At 42.3% G+C, this 23,700-nt stretch overlaps 1 protein-coding gene across 1 annotated transcript in view; it reads right to left on the bottom strand.

The window, feature by feature from the left end:
- Positions 1–23,700, bottom strand: part of GRK4 (G protein-coupled receptor kinase 4) — a 76,105-nt gene that overhangs the window by 15,897 nt on the left and 36,508 nt on the right. The window contains exons 6-10 of the mRNA XM_063107746.1: positions 22,061–22,153; positions 21,065–21,128; positions 18,600–18,740; positions 14,795–14,985; positions 6,195–6,232 (exon numbers count right to left, since the gene is read on the bottom strand). Coding sequence (XP_062963816.1) covers positions 6,195–6,232; positions 14,795–14,985; positions 18,600–18,740; positions 21,065–21,128; positions 22,061–22,153 — 527 coding nt within the window. The remainder of the gene's footprint in view (positions 1–6,194; positions 6,233–14,794; positions 14,986–18,599; positions 18,741–21,064; positions 21,129–22,060; positions 22,154–23,700) is intronic.

Genomic DNA, 23,700 nt, shown 5'->3' with positions numbered 1-23,700 from the left:
AAAACATGATAACAGCTTTTTCACCTGATGCCACCACAAACATCAACTTCTGCTTTACAGATGAAAACAGAAAACCGACAAGCAGTCTAGAAGGAAAACAAGGAAGTGTTTAGACAATTATGTTACTCTTAACATGTCAATCTTGCTTACATAAGATGACTTACTTATGGCTTACTAGGGGAAATTGGCTGTTAGGAATTTTAATAGCATGATAGTAAAAATCCTAAAATCAGCTGCATTTTTTAAGTCATAGAAACTGAAGTATAATTCTACAGATAGGATTAGATTTTTTTAAAAATTTAGAAAGAGAACCTGGAAGAAAGGGAAATTAAAAGTCTGCTGAAATCAAGAAAAGCAAAACAAAGTTTTGTTTTTCCTTTGTATTCTTAATTGGAATGTGACCAGGCCCACGTCTATAAATAACCAGTAACAGTCATTACCACATAAACTCTCCTGGGCTCTTGCTTCAAGGCAGGAGGGAGAAGGCCCTGAAAGGCCAACGCTATTGCTGACTACAACCAGAAGAGCCTAACAAATGACAAACACCACACAGTTAAAAGCATCAGTAAGTCGACTAGATGTCCTAAGCCTCCAAAACGGGGAGAACACCCACTCAGAGGTGAGCTGATGAGAGGCAGCCTGTTGTCCTTAGAAACATGTGCACACTCCACACAAACCAGGAGCTACTGATGTGGGGGCATGACTGGGAGCCCTCCAGCCACCTCCACCTAGAACTCTCACACAGGCTAAAATCAAAACTAGACCTCGGGGGACTGCCACGAGGACAGAGACACCAGCACAGATTTTGGCACTCACGTGGCACAGGAAACCTGGAACTCAAGAGGCCTCAAAAACAGAACTGTTCTATCAGGAAATAGAATGTAACTAATCTATGTGAAAGATAACATATTATGCCTAAGTTGGATTTATTCAGGAATGGAAGGTAATTTAACATTTTAAAATTAATTTGTGAGTTATCTTCGTTAAAAGAAAAAATAGAACATCATAATCATCTTGATAAAAAAGTACTGACAAAATTCAATAGCCATTCATTCATTATTTTTTTTAAGGAAAATACTTAAATCTGATAAAGAATTCCTACAAAAATACTACATAAATTCATGCTTAAGGTGACATATTGAAAGGTTGATCCTGATTTCAGGAACAAGAAAAGGATTCCACTTACTACTTGTATTCAACACCATACTGAACGTCGTACCCAGTTATCACAAGACAAGAAAAAGAAATAAAAAGTGTAAGAATTGGAATGGCAGACATAGAACTGTCATCTGGCTATGGCATTATGGTATATGTAGAAAAATCCAAAAGAATCCAAAAACTTTACAATTAACATGGATTTAAGAAGGTCACTGGATTTAAAGTCAACTGCAATTGTAACCAAAAGCACAATCCATGAAAGAAAAAATTGATGAAATGGATTTTATCAAAATTTTTAAATCCTGCTCTGTGACCCATGGCTCACTCGGGAGAGTGTTGTACTGATAACACCAAGGCCACGGGTTCGGATCCCATATAGGGATAGCCAGTTGGCTCACTGGGTGAGCGTGGTGTTGACAACACCAAGTCAAGGGATAAGATCCGCTTACGGTCATCTTTTAAAAAAAAGAAAAAGAAAAGAAAATGAAAGACAAGCCACAGACTGGGAGAAAAATCTTCAAAAAATGTATCTGGTGATAAAGGACCAATATCAAAATACACAGAGTATTCTTAAAACTCCACAGTAAGAAACAATTCAATTAGAAAATGGGCGAAAGATCCGAGCAGACATCTCATCGCAGAAGATACACAGATGGCAAATAAGCACATGAAAAGTTGCTTAACATAACACGTCGTCAGAGAACTCCAAATTAAAACAATAATGAGATACCACTATACACCTATTAGAATGGCTGAAATTTGAAACACTGACAACACCAAACGCTGGTGAGGATGTGGAGCAACAGGAGCTCTCTCATTCACTGCTGATGGAGTGCAGAATGCTGCTGCCACCATGGAAGGCAGTTTGGTGGCTTATTACAAAACTAACCACACGCTTACCATTTGATCCAGCAATCACAATCCTTGGTATTCACCCAAATGAACTGAAAACTTATGTCCACATAAAAATCTGCACACAGATATTTACAGCAGCTTTATTCATAATTGCTAAAACTTGGAAGCAACCAAGATGTCCTTCTAGAGGTGAATGAATAATAGACTGCAAGACACCCAGACAACAGAATATTAACTCAGTGCTAAAAAGAAATGAACTATTGAGCCACAAAAAGAATGGAGTAACCTTAAGTACATATTACCAAGTGAGAGAAACCAATCTGAAAAGTCTACATAATGTATGAGTCCAAGGATATGACACTCTGGAAAAGGCAAAACTATGGAGACAGTAAAAAGACCAATGGTTGTGAGAGGTTTGGGGAAGAAAAGGAGGGATGAATAGGGGGAGCACAGGAGATTTTTAGGACAGTGAAACTACTCTGTGTGATACAGTAATGATGGCCACATCATCATACATTTGTCAAAACACACAGAATGTAGAACACAGAGTACATTCTAATGTACTCTTAGGTGAACAATGCACTTTCGTTAATAAAAAGGTACCAACATTGGTTTATCAGTTGTAACAAATGTACCACACTAATAAAAATGTAAATAATAGGGGAAACCATATTTTAAATACCAGCAACAGGCAAACATAATATGACATTTTAAAAACAATATCATTAAGAGCCGGCCCGTGGGTCACTCGGGAGAGTGTGTGCTGACAACACCACATCAAAGGTTAAGATCCCCTTACCGGTCATCTTTTAAAAACAAACAAACACTTAATATAATTCTCTCAAGGTCCATCCATGTTGTTGCAAATGGCAGTATTTCATTCGTTTTTATAGCTGAGTAGTATTCCATTGTGTAGATGTACCACATTTTCCGTATCCACTCATCCGATGATGGACATTTGGGCTGGTTCCAACTCTTGGCTATTGCAAAGAGTGCTGCAATGAACATTGGGGAACAGGTACACCTTCGACTTGAGTCAGGCACAGAAAGAGAAATACCACATGTTCTCACTTATTGGTGGGAGCTAAAAATAAATAAATAAGTTCATATACACACACACACACAAAAAAAAAAGACGGGGGGGGGAAGAAGACATAACAACTACAATTCCTTGAAGTTGATACGACAAGCAAACAGAAAGGACATTGTTGGGTGGGAGGGGGGAGATGGAGGAGGGAGGGAGGTTTCGGTAATGGGCCACAATAAACAAACACGTTGTATATCGACAAAATAAAATTAAAAACAAAACAAAACAAACAAAAAAACAGTACCATTAAAAAACATCAAATAACAAAATGTGTAAGACCTTTATAATGAAAACTACAAAGCAATATTGAGAGAAATTAAAGGAGATCCAAATATATAGAACTATATACACTATGTTCATAAATTGAAAGACTCAATACTAAGAGGTCATTTCTCCAAAAATCATACTATAGATCCAAAACTGCAACCAAATTCCCAGCACATTGTTGTTCTTTTCCCCCAGAAATTGACAAATTATAAAAATTCATATGGAAATGAAAAAGTCAAAGAATAGCTAAGGAAATCTTGAAGAAGGACTGTAATGCTGGAGAGCTTAATAGAATCAAGACTTGCTAAAGCTTCAGTCATTAAGAACCACAGTATTGGCCCAAGGATAAAACAAACATGCACACAAAAAACAGCAACCAAGGAAACAGAATGGAGTCCAGATCTAAAAACAGATCCATGCACATAAAGTCACTTGATTTATGACCAGTGTGGCACTCCAGAGCAACAGGGAATAGTTGACCGCAATTAATGGTGCTGGGTCAACTGGTTACATATATGAAAAAATGTACCTTGACCTCTACTTCACATCATACACAAAAATCAATTCCAGATGGATCACAGAAGTGAGTGAGAAAGATAACACAATACTTTAAAAGTAAATGTAGAACATCTTGTGTTGTAGGAGTAGACAAAGATTTCTTAAGCAAAACACAAAAAGCACTAGACATGATGGAAAAATAATTCATAAACTGGAATGTACTAAAGTTAAGAATGTCAGGGACTTCTGCTTCCAGCCAGGTAGGAGTAACTGATACAAAACTTGCTTTCTCACCAAAACAATTAAAATATAGCAGATGGCAGCAGAGGACTGTGATTCCGGGGAGGAGAGAGAGGAGTTGCTTCCTCTACCAAGGAGTACTTTTCAGATGGCGGCCCAGGAAGGGGGAACCTAAGCAAAGCAGGTGGTCTTGCTAAGTTAAGGAGGCAGATATTAGAATTCGGGAAAAATGGGTCAGCTCAAATTTGTAAGGTAAAGTTCTGGAAAGGAGGGAGCTACTCAGAGAAAAATCTACTAAAAATATATAACAAGTTATCAGTATCAGTGTAAGTTCTGCTCCCCCAACCTTGTTTTCACTTTTAATAGTTTCTTATGACTCTTCCTTTATGTTTCTTTATGTATATATAAGCAAATACAAATACACATTATTTTCTGTGGAGCATGCATAAAGCAAATGTACTTCATGGGGCCTGGTTTTCTAAAGCCTTGCAGTTTCAAATATTGACCTCGCAAAGGACAGGAAATTTTCCCCAGCCTATATGGTCTCTGTTGTAAGATAAAGAATTGTAACACAGCAAGGTTGCTGGCTCAAAGACAGGTTACTGATTGATATGTAAAGACACTGGGAAATTGCTGTAAGAGGAGAATGTTTGCTAAAATCAAGCTTTTGTTGCAAATTGCATTATGGAATGTGACCTTGCCTGTCTTACTGAATGTTACCAGTTTCTATTGTTAAACTTGTTAAACTGTACTTAGCAAAAACCCCACCTATGTTCTTCCTGGAACTTCCTGGTCTGGAGAATAAATGCAGGAAGAGAACCTCAATTTCTGGTTAATTTCCCAAATGGAAGGAATGCCTTGCTCTTGAGGGTTCCAGGAAATTAACCCCTTTTCAGGGCTTCTCACTGCTCAGAAGACACAGGCTTTGAGCAATCTTTGGCAACTCCATCACCCAGGGGAAAAGGGGTTACAAATCCATGGGAGGCAAAGCAACAATTTCCCCCCTTTTTTTACCCAAAAGGTAGCATACTGTACACTGCTCTGCACCTTACTCTTTCCAATTAACAACATATCTTGGAGATCGCTCCATTTTCCACAGAATGCGGCCTCTCCTTTTTAAGCTCCTTTAAGGCCACCTCTGGTTAGCAGCATGGCACAGAGAATGAACCACAGGCTAAGGGCCAGAAGCTATGGACACAACCCTGGGCACATTTACTTCCCATATCTTGGTATTGCCTTCCACAAAATGAGAATCTCAGTATGCTCCTTCCTCACAGAGTAGGTGTTTCACTCATAAATTAGATAACAAGCATGAACACATGTGGCATATGTATAAAAGGAGGTTACACATCAAAAGCACACCATGTTTACCTTCTGGACTCTTTACTTTAGACACCTGTTCTCTTCTCTGTAGGAGTCACTTTGGCCTTGCCATAAGTTCTCTACTAGACTGTAAGACCTTTCTTAGCCCAAAAAAAAAAAAAAAAAATCACTTGAAAAAAGCTCCTTCCCAACACTGCTTATGTAGTTACACATGAATATAACCAGTCATCCTAGCAGTGGCCACCATTCTTGCATCCTTGCATTCTTGCCAGAGAAAGCAAGGTCTGAGCAGGCACTCATGCTGCTGACAAGGAGCCAGCCCCAAAGGGTCACTCTCTATCCACTATCCCAAGGTCCCCAAGCAGCCACCATGCTCCTGCTGTGATACATGCTCTGTGACAAGAGGACAGCACCAAGGGCAGCATGACAATGTCTAGGGGATGTGGAAAGAAAAATAAAAGGAATAAAGCAAGATGTGGCTCAACAGCAAGAAGCAGGAGAGAGAAAATGTTCTCACTTTGAGTTCACTTTAATGTGCTCCTAAAACTCAACCTGTGACTGAAAATTGTTACCATCTCTGCTTCTGGCCCAAATAATGGGAATGACAATGTTGTCTATATTTTATTGTTTTAAAGAATACATACCAAAGAGTTTCTTTTTGTTGTTGTTTCCATTCTGCATTAATGGCTAAGTCCACAGTAACTTTCTGTATGCAAGTCCCTCTAACAAAGTCTATACTTTAGACATGAAAAGCTCGTTCACTTACCATGATCATCAAGGAGAATATTCTCAGGCTTTAAGTCTCTGCAAGGAAAGAAACAACAAAAAGCTCAGTTCTTCAGAAGTTGACACTGTGATTCCTGAGCACCCAACAGAAATAACCACAGATGTGTCTACAGTAGTGAGCCTCAGGGAGTCCCTCGAGTCGCCACATGGCAAGACAAGACTTCTACACAATTCCTCTCAACGAATGGCTTACACATGATGACAGTGTGAAATGAGCTGCTTGGTACAGTGGGATGTGAAGACAATTCAGGGATTAAATGTGCAGCCCAGCTGTGAGGAGAGCAATTATTCCTTAACGAACATGGCTCAATTTGTCTTAACATTAATAGACACACAGACAAAAAAAGAAAGATACAACAATCACAATAATTCCTTAAACTTTCAAAAGGAGAGAACAGAACTAAGGACACCAGAGGTGGGAAAAGGGGGCGGAGTTAGGAGAAATTGGTAAAGGGCCACAGAAAAAAGTTTACATTGTATATTGATTTTAAAAAACAAACAAACAAAAAAAGATGTTTCTAGCCAAAACAAAATAATAATAATAATATTTTTTTTTAAGTTTCAACAACTGAAAATGTCCCATATTAGAAGACCTCAGTTTGGGGGTCAGGCAGATACGATTCAAATCTCGGCTGTGTGCCCTTAACCTGTCTGAGCCTTAGTGTCTTCTCCTGTGCAATGGAGAGGTCCTGCTTGCCACACTTCATGGGGTCACTGCAGGGTCTGGCTGAGATCATGTCCCAGCACATAATAAACAGCCGTTACTGTCATCTGAAGCTCACTGTGAAGGTACAGGGATGCCACAACTTCTAATAATTTTAAATCGTAAAGACTAAAATATCTTAAATATAATAATTCAAGTTACTTATTCATTTTTTCCCTTTCAGAGAAAAAATATATTTTAAAGGACTTGTATTTAACTCTGATTCACGTGTGGCCCCAGCACAACATTCAGCTTCCCTGAGCATTACCCGCCAATCTGCAGACACATCACTAGAACCCAGGAGGAGGTCTAAAGGCAGCAGAGCAGAACAATCGCCCCAGAAATAACGCGAGAGCAACTAGGGAAGCAGATGGGAACAAAGGGCGATGCGGAGAACCTAGGCCGGCACTCCCCAGCAAGCTCAGACTCAGTCACTGAGAGATCCTCGGCTCAGCAACCACAACCCCAGCGCGACAGGAAGGCCTCTGCCTGGGAGCTCGTGTGGATGCGAGCATGCGCACATGGGCAGCTGCACAGGCATGACCTCCGGGAAGACGCCCGGGGAGAGGGGCTGGGGGGCCGGTGGAGGCCCCTGTCTTCTGTGCTGTTTGCGTTTTCTATCCAAGGGCTCCTGTCCTGCGCTATGTGGACGGTGGGACGACGAGCATTTTTGTTTTTTCCTTTATTCTTTTCTGTAGTAAAAAAATCCAATAAATGTTATCGAAAACTAAGCAACCCTTCTTGACATGGAATTTCCACTGCCGCCTTGACTATCCAGTCCTACGGTCAACATCAACAGAATACATGCCCACCCCTCTTACTTTACGTGTCTCATAGGACCACCTGAAACCTCACTGCTCAAAGTGTCCGGCATTGCTGTGGAGCTGGTCAGAATGCAAGCCTTGGGCCCAACCAGACCCAGGCTCCATCTGGCCCTCGAGGCTGGGCAGAGTGTAGGAAGCCCAGCCCTAACCCCGTCCCTCCAGTTCTACATTCAGCTGTTGCAATCAGCTGCAGGGGCTCTTGCTCTAAGAAGTACTTATATATATTTCACATAATAATAATAAGAGTAGTAGTAATATCAGCTAACTCACTGAATGCTCACTATATGCCAAGACTTGTGCATTCTACGTGTACTATCGCCTGTAACTCTCACAAAAAATCTTCAGTGTAGGTATAGACAAGAAAGGTACGCTCTTGAGGTGCAGTGAAGTTGATCAGGTCTCACAAATGCTAGATGACAAGCTAGGACAAATCCCAAAGTCACCCCGACTCATGCCCATCCCCTACTGCACACTGGGTTTATGTTAGTAAACAAGCACCACGGCTTTGGGCTGCAAAGTGTTCTCGTTTCTTGAAACTTCCCCCTAAAACTACTTCTCCAGGCTTTAAATTAACTTAACAGTTCTCTTCAATCTTCCTCCAAGCATGGGCACAGGGTGCATATTAGAGGGGACACCAGATGTCACATCAGGAGGCCAGGACATCAGCTTCATCTCAGGCCAAGTCACTCCACCCCCTTGGGCTCAGTTTCCTCAACTGTCAAGTGAAGGCTTTACTAGACAAACTTTTTTTTGGTTTCTTTTGGCTTGAAAAGTGATGATCTAATCACAATTTTAAGCCAGGAAAACTAACTTTAGCATTTACACGAGGGTCTGATCAGAGGGCTTAAGGAACAGGAAATAACGTTGTCTTCTTACTTTTTTACAGCTAACCCCCCCACGCTGTCTTCCTGGCTTGTATGTACCTTGTACGGACTCTTGTGGTCTCAGGCCGTTGAAAGGTCATCCTACACCTCCAGTGTTCTGGCTGGGCAGCAGCTCACTTTGCTGGCTCTGTGCTCCTTCTCTTCCTGTTACAAAAATTCTTTCCCTTCTGGATTCCATTGTTCAACCTATTATTGACTCTTGAATTAATCATGAGATGGCAAAATTCAAGATAATCTCTGGAGAGGAGGTGTTGACCCGCTGCCTGGTGCACAGCTCATCTGTTGCCTGCTCCTTCCTCATCCTGGCCATGTCTGCCATGCCTGCCATCCCTGTGACGCAGCCCTGTCACGCAAGGTGCTGTTTTCCACCACTGCCTCACTCCTGAGGTCACTGGTCCTGCCAGTTAGCCAGCCTCTCTTAGGGAGCGAGACTGTGCACAGACAGATAAGAATCAGACTGCACAGGAATCGCTTTGCATCAATATGGTGGACAATCTGCTTGGCACAATTTGGGAATAATGTGAAGAGAATTGCACAGATTGGCACAAGCACTCTGATGTAACTGCAACTTTAGTGTGGCCTGGATATTTAGAACATGGTCTTGAAAAATAGCTCTGCTCCAGTCAAAAGGCATTGAGAGCACTGGGGTAGGGAGGAAAGGAAGCCAAGGCAGACAGTAGCTCTGCTCCCTCCCCAGTGTTCTCTCAAATGGTCTTGACTAAGGGAATCGGCTCAGCAGGGTCAGGGCAAGACTCTAAGGTCAGAGTCAATCAGAGGCCCCTTTCCAGAGACAGCCAGACAGCCAGAGAGCCAGCAGGAAATGGGTTTGTCAGCTACTACTGTGTTTAGAGAAGCAGACAGCAAGAGGCAGAAATTTCCAGGGGAAGAAGGTGGCTCACATCCTGGTGAACAGTTCTTATAAACATTGAAATCTGCCATTCTTTACATTAATTTTAAAAGTTTCAGAAAGGGTAGAAAACAAAAGAACCTATCCTTCAAAGCACTCCTTGTAAATTATAACTAGGTCTTCATTTACATGTTCACTTGCATACAGCTAGCTCTTCTGTGCTACTAGATCAAAAGCTTCCTGAGGGCAAGGACTGTGTCTGTTTTGCTCCCCAGAGTGTGTTCACATGGCTCAGGATCCGGTATACATCTGGGACTCCATGTGTTTCTTGAATGAACATGTGAACCTTTCGGCTACCAATAAACCTAATGTGATAGCAGTACTCTGTACTGTCTAATGGCCTGAATGACCCAGCTTGCTGGTCCAAGTCTGAGAGGCCCAAGCTCACCACTCCTCCCTTCTCACACTATTCTCCTGCACATCACACTCCCTTCTCCTTCTTACAGTGGGGAAGATGTCATCTGCTCTTAAATCCACAATCCATTCACTAGAAAAGGAAACCCAGTGCACAGATAAACATCCACTTCTTTTAAGTAAAATTTCTAATGATATTCTCTCTTGATTATTTTCAACTATAGCATTCCAGATGGGTAAACATTTCATGGTTTGCATCTTATCTAATACAGGAAGGGTCAAGTTTCTTCAGAAATGAACACTCCAATGAGACTGCCAGCGAAGAGTTCAGGTTTCCCCTTTTGTTACAGAAGAGGACAGAATGCTAGACCTCCTTTGGGTACCTTGTCCCCCAACTCTCTCTCTGCTCTGTGAGTGGATTCATGATCCTGACCTCACAAGACTACGGGGAAGATGAAATGACAATGCATGCCAAAGTGCTCTGAGAATGCACATGAATGTTGTTGGTGTTGATTCTGACCACCTCTAGCAGCATTTCATTATTCACATCACAGTGTGTGGCTTTCTTTAAACACACTGATGCATGGAAAAAAAATAAAAGGGCATGCACCACAAGCTTAACTGGTTCATGTCTGAGCTCAGACTCTGCAGAGACCATCCTGATGGAGCAATTGCTTTCTGGTTGTTTACATTAACAGACGCTGTGTAACCACACAGAGGCAAGCCAGCTCCAGCTCACAGGAGAGGACAGGTGGGGAGTGCATCCAGCACACAGGAGGTCATGACTTTGACAGTCCCCACTGACGTGCTATTTGCAGAAAACAGGTGCCACAAGAGAGACATCACACTGAACACACTGCCACTCCCGAAGTGGTGGACTGACTCCTGCCTCCTGCCTTAAGTAAAGTTATATCTTAAAAAATCCAAAACCCTTCCTAAAAGTCAGCCTAATCACTTTGAATCTCACATATCCATCTCACTGCGTAACATCACTCTCTCAGAACAAAAAGGTGATTCTTGATCCTTCAAAACACTACCTGTCAGCTCTTTCCTCGCTTCCATGAGCAGTGCAGGGTCCACATACATTTATAACTAACAAAAGAAGCCACAATTTTTATAAGTACAGTGTCAGAGAAACTCCTGGCCTGAACCCTGTGAGAGACCATCTAAATTTACTTTTAGTACAAGTGAAATATCTTTCAGCATTTGATAAGTCTACAAATAATTATCCTACATTCCACAATCACTTTATAAGTTTGTAGACTTATTTGCAAAAGATTACACAAAGTTGACAATGCACAGACATGTCTTGTTAAGGTTCTGGATTATAAACTCTACTTCCACAAAGATAAAGCAAAATAATTAATTCAATGGTTAAGAAAAGCAGCAAAATTTAACTCCCAAATTGAGAACTGGCCTGGTAACCTAAACAATCCACACAAAGAGAGAATGCAAAACAGTGCCAAACCTGAGTAAGTGCATAACAACTGAAGTCCTTATTTATCCACTAAATATCTGAAATTGGTATCAGTTAGAAATTATAACCTCCATATTCCTAAAGATAAAAGAATTACAAAAACAGGCTTGACCCTCTATTATACAAACTCCAGCTTCTGCCTGATAGTGACATCGAGGACAACTTATGATGTTAGGGGGTGCAGGGGGCCTTCATGACATTAATCTGAAATTGCTTTTTCTCTGTACTCATTGTATATATCTACAAACAGCATTTTTAAAAGTCGTTTGAAACTCCAGAGGCAACAATTTCCTTTTAGACTTTTGCATGATAAGCAGGCACAAATGTGTCACAGAGAAGTTTGAGAGTGAAAGCACTCGGTTGGACTGAAATAGATGCACATTTGTCTTGCTGTTTTGTTTTACATGAAGGGCTGACTTCCTAGATCAGGAACGGCTGTGCACTGAGAAGTGTGACACTTGTGTTCTCTCAAGACCCTCTCCCCATACAAACACTTTATTTCATTCATTTGCTTTTTTCCTTTGACCACCTGAGATCTGAGCATTTGCTTTTTTTTCCATTGAATATTTTAGACAAAGTGTGTTACAGGTAGAGGTATCTGAGGGTATGACACAAACTACTACAGCCCCCAAACCACACAACCTCCGCCACCAACACCATGCACCCCTGCTCCCTGCTTCTAGCCCCTGGAGTGTTCCTGACACAGGAAGTCTGGCCCTCCTTTTGTGACTTGTTAATCTGTTTCAGGCATTTCATCTAAACAAATGGAGGAGGATTCTAGAGAAAAAAAAAGACAGAATACTCCGGGAAAACAATGCTCAGGATAAAAGGCCCTGTGTAACACTGTGGCGTGAACTAACTTCCTAATCTCTTCTCCATGTAAATGACAGGTGCTAAAGGGCACAGCCCAGGGCCTGGGAGGCCACAGAGAGCCTGCACATTGCTCCTCCTCCTGGCCTCCTGACGAGCCTCAGTTCAGGGGACTGCCCTGCCCGCTTCGTCCAGGTCTCTCTCCTGGAAGAGCCAGCCCTTCTCCTTCCCCCGCTCTCATCTTGGTAATCTTTCTGAGCTCCAGGTTAAGTCCTAGCTCCCCCAGGAAGCCTCCCATGATGAGGCCTGGGCCTCATTTAAAGCCTGAATCCTAGGAAGAATCTCAGGCATATTCCACTTAATTGCCCACAAAGTACAGGTATCACCTGGGCAGACTCCTGAGCTGTGCTGCAGCATCTGCCCCAGAGCTTCCAGGGGAGGCCCAGGCTTCACAGCTGTACTTCCCCTCACCACACCCCAGGCAACTGTGCTTCTCCAGGTAGATCCCTGGGGACAGTGAGGTGGCCTGAGGTTTACAATTCTGATTGGTAACATCTTGTTTGCTAACGATTGCTTGAAGCCCCTGCCTAAATGCCTCAGACAGATATTCCTCCTCGTTCCTGACCTTCAGACTGCTGAAAAATTAAAGCATTTTTATCTGTACTGCAATAGGGAAGATCATCTTTCTGGAACCTGGTTTGATAAAAATGGTGAAGTGGCAATCTCTCAAAACAGGAAAGGACGCAAAAAACCTTTCCTTGGAGGCACGCAAGTGAGGTTTTAAGAGGTCCTTGGAAAAAGGGGGGCACTATTAGAAGCTTAAAGCCACCAGTCATTCATTCAACAAATACTTAGTGATAACTGCGGATGGCAAGTACTGTGGACACAGCGGTGGACAGGCAGACATGGGCCAGCACATAATGAGTGCAGGTGACTGTGTCTTGCCTCAACCTGGAGGGCAAGTGAGAGCCAAGGTTAAAGGATGGGGGAAGTGGCAATACTCTAGCCAATCCGGTAATTCATCTTAAGACTGTAGGCAAGCACGGGGGGCTTAACTGTAACCACCTGTAAAACTGTGACTTACTCCAGGAGCAATGTAGGAATCAAAACTCCTACAGGTTTGTTCCATGCTTCAGAGCCACAAGACTCACTCTAAGTAACAGTGCCAAGGGATCCTCAATTCAGACGACTCCCTTTATCTCTAGAGGAATCTTGCCAGGGCAGCAATCCACCCCTTGCTCAATGACTCAAGGTGGGACCATGTCAACCCCAAAGCTGCACCTGGTATCTGGTCCTCTGCAGATATTTAACTTGCCTATGGGACATGTAAGACAAAGGAAAGTCGGAAAGCCCATCAGAATAGGGATAAGTAAGATCGAGGACTTCTAAGACGCTCACAGTGTGGCATGGCCTGCTCGAGAGAAGACAACTACGGAGTACTGTGGGGACACTGGAGAGGGAGCGTGCACTCTGCTCCCAGGAAGTGGGACATCACTAGGCTAACTCTGGAAAGACAAGCAGGAGTTTCTCATAATGACAGGAGACAGGATGAGAGGCTGCAGTGAAGAAGGGCACCCAGCAGAGGACAAGCACGTGAAAAGGTGCAGAGACCTGAGGACACATGAGGCATCCTGGAAAAGGCAAATACGCTCATATAACAGGGTAGAGGGTCCCATGTGGGAGCAGCAGGACACAAAAGAGGCTGGAGAAGTAAGTGGGGAGCCTCATCATAAAGGGTCACAAGGGCCTGGCTTACAAGGTGACAAGGGAGACACTACTGGGTCCCAGAGCGGGGTGATATGACAGGATCAGAACTGCATTCACAAAGACCTTGTCAGCAACCTCTTGGAAAAGGACTGGGGCAAGACTCTGTCAAGGAGACCCATCAAGTTTCTACCTGCCAGCCGACCTAAGGAAGACAGGAAATAAGCCTGTAGCCCCAGAAAATATGGTGACCAACTGGATGGGGAGGGGGAGGGCAAGAGATATACAGGCCCCTCTGGACTCTAGCCAAAAGGTTGAGACCAGGAATATCTATTAGAGAATGATCTGCACATAACTAGCAGATGAACCCACACAAGGGAATGAATGAAACAGCCCAGGGAGAGTGACTAAGAAGAGACCAGGAATGCCAGCATTTAAGGGATAAATGGAGGAACTGTTTTTCCTAAAACATAACATACTGATTACAACAAACTATTAAGTTTAATTTGATTTTCTTTACTGAATTTGAAGATGAAAAAAAAAAGAAAGAATATATTATTTTAAGAAATTTGTTATGTTATTTTGGTGGGACACACTGAACATCCTTATTAGAACTGTCAAATTATCTAAGAATCTTGGAAATAGGCTCTTCTCGTGCTTATGTGAGTAGCACTATCTTTATTTGATCAGTAAACTTCTGCTTCAAAAAGACAATTTATTAGAGATTAAAGAGAAACTGAAAAGAAAACCAAGGCCACCTCTGATTGGCCCTGTTTGCAGTGTGCGTGACCACCAAGGGGTTCTCAGCTGCTCTCCTGCCCAGCCCCTAGGTGGCCAGTGTGAGATGGGGGAAGCCGAGGGCCCGGGAGGAGCAGGCTTTGAGGCTCACAGGCTCCAGCAGGTAGCACCATTCTTACCTGTATACAATCCTTTCCCTCTGCAAATCTTCCAAGCCACAACACAGCTCTGCAGCATAGAAAACAGCTCTCTGCTCATCAAAGCCGGGACTGCCCAGGTTGTAAATGTGAAACTTCAAATCCCCTCCATTCATAATGGTTAGCACCAAACACAAGGCATCTTTGGTTTCATAAGTGTAGGCTAAACTAACCTAAAGACAACATCATAAAAAACAAAGCACAAAAAAGCCCTGCTCATTCCTTGGTAATTTACTCTATTTGCTAAAAATATTTCCATAATCCACGTTGGATTTATAATTAGAACACCCAGGGCTGGCTGGTTAGCTCAGTTGGTTAGAGCACGGTGTTACAACACCAAGGTCAAGGGTTCCGATCCCCTTAACCAGCCAAATTCCAAAAATAAATAAATAAATAAATAAATAAATTTCGAGCACTCAAATAATATATGCTTTAGAGAAATGTATACCGTGTGAAACGTACCTCTTGGATCTTTAACCTACGGAAGGTCTTACCGCAGCTCTGTATCAAAAGGAGAGAACTTTCTATGTCTAAGTGAATAGGTGGCAAAACTTCACAAAGACACTTCAGATTACAATTCCTCCAACTGTGCTCTAGTCATTTGCGCACCAACATTCTGTACATCAGTAGCACCTGCATTCAGCATTCAAGTTACACCCCCACCAGCAGTGCAAGAGATGTCCTGCTTTCCCACATCCTTCCAACACTTTGTATTGTCAATCTTTTTAGTTCGAGCTATCCTGATGGAGGTATAGAGGTATCTTATTGTGATTTTAATCTCCATTTCTTGGTATACGCAAATATATAAGACACTTTTCTTACACTTTTTCATATAGTTAGTAACCACTTGTATCCTCTTTTGTAAAATGCCTGTTTAAGTTTTTGCTCACTTCTCTATTGGTTTGTATGTCAATTCTCTCTCTCTCTCTCACACACACACACACACACACACACACGCACATGCACACACACACGCACACACACACACACACATATCCTACTGGGATTTTAACTGGGACTGCATTCAACTCATTTAATCTACAGATCAACTGGGGAGAACTGCATCTTCATAGCACTGAGTCTTCCAATTTGGGGGCATGGTCTCCCTCGTTTATTTGGGCCTTCTTTAATTTCTTGTAATAGCATTTTATAGTTCTCAGTTTAGAAGTCTTGGTCAATTTTGTTGTATCTTTGCTTAGACTTAGATGTTTCTTGATGGTATCAATAAAATGTCCATTTTCTTTCTTCTTTTTTTTTTTCGGGCAGTTGGCCAGTATGGGGATCCAAACCTTTGACCTTCGTGTTACCAACACTGCACTGTAACCAACTGAACTAACCAGCAGCCCAAATGTCTATTTTCTAATTGTTTGCATCTGATTCACATCCTTATCCCTTGCTAAATCCTCAGTTGGTTATCTAGAAAGTCTGGGACTATCTCCACATACAATCATGTTGTTTGAAAATAATGACTGTTTTTACCTCTTTTTCTTCTTTCTCTAACCTGAGTTGCTTTCACCTTTCCCCCTATCTTACTGCACTGGCTAGAAACTCCAATTTAATGCTGAATAGGAATGGTGACAGCACGTATCCCAGTTTCATTCCAGATCTCATGGGAAAACTTTCAATATTTCCACATTAAGTATGATGTGTGCTAGAGATTTTTTAAAGAAAGTTTCCTTCTATGCCTGGCTCGCTTATAGAATTTTTAATCATGACGTAGGATTAAATTTTATTAAAAGATTTTCCTGCACCTACTGAGACGACTGTATGTTTTTTCCCTTTATTTTAGCAATGCAATTTAATTTAAATTAGCTGGTTTCCATTCCTAGAATAAATCCAACTTGGTCACAATGTATTAAAACAGTAAGAAAGAAAATACCAGTTGCAGGTAGAGGGGGAGAGCGCTGAGTACAGGGGAGAGGAGGGGACGAGGTGTTCAAGGAGGCCCTGCTGCCCACTGTGGTCATGGGCTGGCATGGAACACACCAGAGTTATACCTCAGGAATTTCTCACTAGTCCTTCCTTTGAATTAACAAGGACCCCTTACTTTCTCTCCTCTTGTGAATATTCATTTGATATTCACTCAATACATATTAAAATAATACTGCCTTGTTCTAGGGATTGGGCACACAGCTCTTCTCGTATCATAGTTCGTCAGGATATTGGGCAGGTGACAGATGACAAATGAATGAACACAAAGAAAACATCGGACAGACATAAAATTCCTGGAGGGAATGAGATCCAAGACAAGAAAAGAGGCAGCCACACTTCAGGGAGATGGCACGGCCAGGTCCCAGGCTTGATGTGGGAGAGGGTGGGGTGACAGAGGCTGCAAGAGCCAGGTCCCCCAGTGCCTCAGGCCAGAGCTGAGTCTAACTGTACTGTTAGTGTGATGGGCGGCCACTGGAGAGTTTTAATCAGAAAAGTGTATGACTAATTCAACTTTTCCAAAGACTGCCTGTACTGCTCCATGGAGAACAGATCGTGAGGGGCAAGAACCCAGGCAAAGGCAGGGAGTTCCAGGGAGAGGTGCTGCTGCCATGGGTTAGGGTGACAGTGGGGATGAACGTGACACAGCATGGGTCAGAATCCACTAATCAACTGTAAGCAGGGAGAAAAAAACAGAATCATAGAGGAAGAAAAATATCTGTCCTTGGGAGAGGCCAACAATACAGAAACCAAATTATTTAAATAGAATAAACTGTAACTACTTCTTATGTCTCTTTCACAAAGCTAGATGTGGATTCCTGGGTTTTGAAGTAGTTACATAAATACGTGCAAAGCAACTCCAAGATGAGCCCATTTTATTGAAGATTTTCATGATGCTGCATGTGAGACTGACAAATCATACACACGAACCCGTGCTATTAAATTCAGATGCTGGCTGTGAAGACGTATTGTTTTGCAACATTTTTCCCCCAGCACAAAGTAGCTGACCTCAGTGCTGAGAAATAAATGACTTTGAGGAAGTAACTCCAACACCACAAATTATTTCACACTGTTCACACTCCCCTTCACCAGCCTTCTTACTGCAGTAGATGCTGCAGGAAATGTATAATTAGGCGGAGAGAAACGAGGTCTGGGGAAGAAAACCACACAGCACACAGCCCAAAGCCTGGAATTGCTCCTCGAAACTCACACCAGCTCGCCCAATGTTCTGTCCTCACCAGTAACAGGAACAGTGGAATTAGAGGGCTTCATACAATTGCGATATGCTAGTTGAGGGCCTAAGGGCAAACTTACCAGATGTCAGAGAAAGGAAAAAGATGGAAAACAGACTGAAGCCAAAGAGAGGAGGCCCACATGAGAAGAAGGCAAGAGAAAGTAATTTCGAGCACATCAAAGTCACAGTGCCCCACAGGCTGGAGGTGACAGCAAGCTGAGATGAGCTCTGGCTGTCACAGGAAAGGAGAGAGCACTTCACCAGGAAACACCAAGGCACTTAGAGCTTGACGATCCTCTGTACACTGGAAGGCATGAAGAGCAACTGACAGAATGAGCGGTGGTAGATACAGATCATAACAAGGCAGTGGTCAGAAGCAGGGTTTCATCTGCTTTATGTTTGTAGGGTGTGAATAGGAAAGAAGAGGCTGTTACTAAAAACAAAACTGTTCCCAGCACCTATCACCTGCTATCAGCGAGAGACAGCAGAACCCCACATAAAGTAAATCGAGAAAAACCCCAAATGACTTCTATGGCTTGACCCAAAGTAGCTTAGCAGCAGGTCAGCTGATAAAAGTGCTACTAATCAAGCAATACACAGTGAAGGCTAAAAGGAGACACTTACTACAAATCTACTATGCACTTTCTCTAGGATTCTCTTTTCATTTAGAGCCATAGCTTCACCTTTCCTCTTCTTTATTCTTTTTTTTTCTAGCTTTTTGCAGGCATACAGTTTTCCTGTAGCTCGCACTTGACAGGCACAAACCTAGTTAAAAAAAAAAAAAAATTTACGTACACCTGACATTTCTTAGGCCACACAAAGAAAACTGTTTTCTCGCAGATAACCCTCTGTGGTAAAGACCAGCAACAGTGTTTAACGAGCCTAGACCACATCAATAGTGGACACACGGAGCTGCTCCCTACTTCTCAGCTTGTCCCTTCTTCTCAGCTTCTCATCAACAAAGGCCACTGAGAGAACCAAGCGAGCATGACGCTGTGCTTTATAAACTCTAGGACAGGGTGCAACTGGAACTTGTTCAGAGGTGATCACGGTGCATTTGTTTAATTTAAATATGTCCAATATGTCTGTTTTATTTGTAAACGAGCAAAAGCTTTAAAATATGAAACTAAAAAGATTGTTTTTTAATTAAAAAATTCAAGAATACAGGGAAATACATTTCATAGAATTCATATATTTTCATACCTTTATTCTATTAGTTACTTCTTAAGGTAGTATTTATATATTACCTTTACATCATGAAAAGTTTCAAACATACACAAGTGGAAAGTATAACGAGCCCCCAGGGACCAGTCCCCCAGCTCCTGGGTTATCAATGAATGGCTATTGTGACTCTCACCCACTGCATGCCACAGACACACCCACATCAACCCCCCACACACAATACTCCACACAGAAGATTACTTTAAAAGCAAACATAGGATAGAATGTAATTGTATCCATCAATAAAATAATTTTGATGGTAAAAGTAATATGAAGTTCACTGTGGAAAATATTGGAAGCAATGAGGACAATGATAAAAACAACTCACCTGTAATTCCAAGACAACTATCATTAGTATCTTCCTAAACAGACTTCTAAGTCTACCTTGGTACATGTGTATGTAAGAATGCATACCTGCCCCCCACCCCTGCCTTTCAGGGCAAAATTGGGCTCATACTATAGAATAGGTAATGCTTTGCAATCTCCTTTTGTTTAAAGGCAGAGGTGGAAGGGAGCTAGACATAACAGTCATTTGCTTCACACAACTATCCAGTGATCAGGGATTATTATCCCCTTGCTAAGGGTGAGGGCAAGATGGTGAACCCAAGATCACACAACTGGAAGGGATGGCCAGGAACTTGACCTCGGGTCTGCCCAATTCCGAAGTGTATGCTCTTTCCACTATTCTCTGCTGCCTCTGAAACTGTGAAGGCAGACTCCTGCCCAGCCCTCCACTGAGCTTGCCGCAGGACCCTACACATCGGTTTTGGAGGACTCCAAGCATAAGCAAAAGAATGACTGTTGACAGAATAAGACCAATTACATCTGCCCTTTCAAGACCACCACAAGAGGTGTTAGCATCTGGAAAAGCAAGTGCACTGTGGGAATCTGGACTGAAAGAGCAGAATATCTAACAGGTCTCCAGGATTGCATTAGAGGCAGAAAACTGCTAATTTTCCTGAAGTAGTAACTATGTTGACCAATTTCTTGCCATGTCAAACTGAAAATGTATAACAGATCTCACTTGTACTGTAATGCCTCTTGGGTCAGATTTCTAATTAATTTTAAGGCAATACTGGCAGCTTTTGCTTTTAACTGCAATATGGGAGCATGCCTGATTTAGATCACATCTGGGCAGTGTAACCCGCCTCTGACTTAAACATACAACGTTAGTTACCCAACTGCTCTCCTGGCTCTTGGGGACTTAATACCCTTGATCTGAATATGATCACTCCAGATAATTAATGAGGTAACCAACAATCTCTTTACATCACCAAACCAGAACTGCAGGCTATTCTCTGTCTACTCACCCCAGACCTCTCTGTCTAGGACAGCCATTGTATTTAAACACCACCTATTATGAATCTGTAAGTTTCCTTAGGATTTTTCCAAATTGACACATTTTCAGACACCTTTTGATGTAGGTACAAGGTACATATGTGTCAAAACAGAGTTAGGTTAAATGAGCATATTTAATAATGTACTCTGTACTACATAAATTTTAGGGCTATTCCTAAATTATGGAAATAGAATAATGGAAATTCCACAACATGGAAACAGAATCTAGTCTTCTAATCTGACAAATGGACTGAGCTTGAACACCGAGCACGAGAAAACAGCTTCTGTCAGAAATATTAAGTAGAAACGGAGTCACAAAGATAGGAGATTTTTAAAAAAACTTGTAGCAAAGTACCTTTCGCTCAACGTTCCATCCTAATTCTCAGAGTTGGCCAAAGTCACTCCCACAGCGCACAGTAAGGACATGAAAGCGCTGGTGAAGCTCAGCGTTGCCGGGAGCCCACACCTCGTGATGGCCTTGTCGTCGGCCTATCTAGAAGAGCTGCATGCAGCTGGCACACGTTACTCACCTCTCCAAATCCGCCTTTTCCCAGAACTCTGTAATGTCTAAATGTGTTCTTTGTTACTGGTTGCCTAATCAATTAAAAAAAAAAGCTTCAGGTCTCACATCGCATTGTTATTTTAAAACAGAAAAGCCTATCTAGCTCCTGTCTTAGCCTTATTTATTGAACCATATTGCTCAAAGGGAATGCCCAGGACAAAGGGCATCTTTGCTCAGGGACTGTGACACTCCCGCCGTGGGACAGCTCTCGACTTGCACTAAGAAAAACATGAGCCCTTTTAAGATGGACTGAAAACATTAAAGCAAGATGCCAAACAGTCCAGTTATTCTTACTAACTAAAGACAGGTCTGCAACCAGCCCACACTAGGAAACATCAATGTTTTTAAGTCATGGCACAGTCAAGGCACACATCTTTGACCCTGTCAGCAAGATAGTTGTCGTGGAAAACGACACATATGCAGCATGCTGTCCTTTGAAAAAAGAACCTCAAAGAAATGCTTATATCCAGCATCTCAAAAGAAAATGTATGAAATAGAACTGGAAACTTAATCCATCAATGATAATGGTAATAATAGTAATTGCACTAGTAGCAGCTAACACATCATGCTAGGCATTTCACACATCTCTCAGGTGATTTTATAATTAACTCCATTGTACAGAACAAGGACCAGAAGCTCATAAAGGCTATGTTGCTTGCCTGAGGCCACAGCTGGCAGGAGGCTGAGCAGGGGCTTAGACTGCAAAGCACCACAAAGCCTCAGTCCCTGCACCGCGTCATGTCACTGTAGGTCTGAGACAAGCTTTACCATCTAACCATTGCACCAGCGGGGCTAACTGCCATTTTAAAAAGAGAGAACATACTTAATTAAATCAGAAGACAGTGGACAATACCTATTAATAATTTCTGTACAAAAATACCATATACAACTCCAAGTTTCCAACAGTATTTTGACAGTGCATCAATCAGTATGCACTACTATTGAGTTTAACATTAGAACATACCTTTCCAGCCATTTCCACTGTAAAAACTGGGAAAAATATGAGCTTTCTTGGTATTCTTCAAATGGTTTCCCACTTAAATAGTTATGAACAACTCTAGAAAAAGATTTTATGCAATTATATAAATTTGTTGCATTACAATATGAAAATCATTTTAGTGCATTAACGAGCACTGAATATGAAAATCAATCATCACACACAATTCAATATATTGACTTTGCATTTACAGGAGTTCACACTAGGTTCTAATGCCATCAGTGAAAACAGCAGCAAAACAGCAATGAGAAGAGCAGTAAAACAGGACAACTCTTCTTGGGGAATGTGTCCATAGGGGGTGCCAACTGCTCTGTCCTCAAGCAACATGCCTCCCCAGTGCAAGATTCAGTGAAAGAGTCACCTATAGGGCAGCAGAGAGGTCAAGAGCATGAACCGCCAGAACACCTGAATAGGCGAGTCCTGCTTCTGCCACTCACTGGCTGAGGGACCTGAGGTAAATTACCCAACCTTTATGGCCTCAGTTTCTCCTCCTGTAAAATAGGGGTAGTATTCATGCCCACCTCATACAGTCACTGAGAGGGGTAAGTGGATGAGCCCTTCCAAGGCTATCACTGTTGTTATTACTCCCACGTCTCTAGCGCACATGCACAAGGACATGTACAGACCCAGGAGAGGAATCTGAAGAATGAAGGAAGGACGGAAAGACGAGCCCCTCCTGGTTTCTTCAACATCCCAGAGCAAGGGAGGAAGAATTGTGATTTTCACCACAGTGCCCCAGGATGGTCTTAACCAGGGACCCAAGACCATACCTGTCCTGTCTGCCATACCAGAGAGAGGTGATCAGACAGAGCCAACATCTTTTTGCAGAGGAAATTTAAGTTGCAAATACTAGAATTCCATTAATGTGAATATCCAACAAGAATAAAAGATGGCTTGAAATTAAAAATACTAGAGAACATCTACTATAATCCATTTTCTGAGGAGCAGTCTGAAGGTCAGAAAGGAAGGTTCTAGTCCAATGCCACACACCTGGCTTGCAGAAAGATGAGATGAAATCCACTTATCTGTGGGACATGAGACTGGCCACTGGATTTCTCACCAAAGGGAATAAACTTCTAAACTACTCAGCTCCTCATTGTGCAGAGCACCTACGCCTCAGGAGGAAGCCATGGGTAGACAGGAAGCCTTGTTTTTGATTTCCAATACAGCCACCTTCTTAAAGTATCACAGGTTCCAGAACCAGCCCCCCACGCCCTAACATGAGCCAGGTGAGCCATCTCTGCTGCACGTGAGCTGATTGAAGGCAGAAGTTTGTCTGTTACATTCGCCCACATACCCCAAGTGCCTAGGACAGTGCTTAGCACATAATAGACCCTAAATAAATTATTTGTTGAATGAATGAATGAATGAATTCAACTCTCTGTGGTTTGGTGCCCCACTTGAAACATCAAGATAAGTCTAAGATAAGGTTTTAAAACCTCCTTGGGCATTAAAAATACACAGCCTCCACAGCAGCTACTACAGACACATCCCTTCTCCTGAAATGTCGCCCCCTCAGCCCCCCACTCCCGTGTCCCCAGCACATGGCCTCTCTTCAGGCCTGGGATCTGGCTTCTTTATCAAGCATCATCCTTCCTTCCACTAAC

The sequence above is a fragment of the Cynocephalus volans genome, chromosome 9 (genome assembly GCF_027409185.1).
Source record: "Cynocephalus volans isolate mCynVol1 chromosome 9, mCynVol1.pri, whole genome shotgun sequence".
NCBI classification, from domain to species: domain Eukaryota; kingdom Metazoa; phylum Chordata; class Mammalia; order Dermoptera; family Cynocephalidae; genus Cynocephalus; species Cynocephalus volans.
This window is presented reverse-complemented; position numbering and strand designations above follow the sequence as displayed.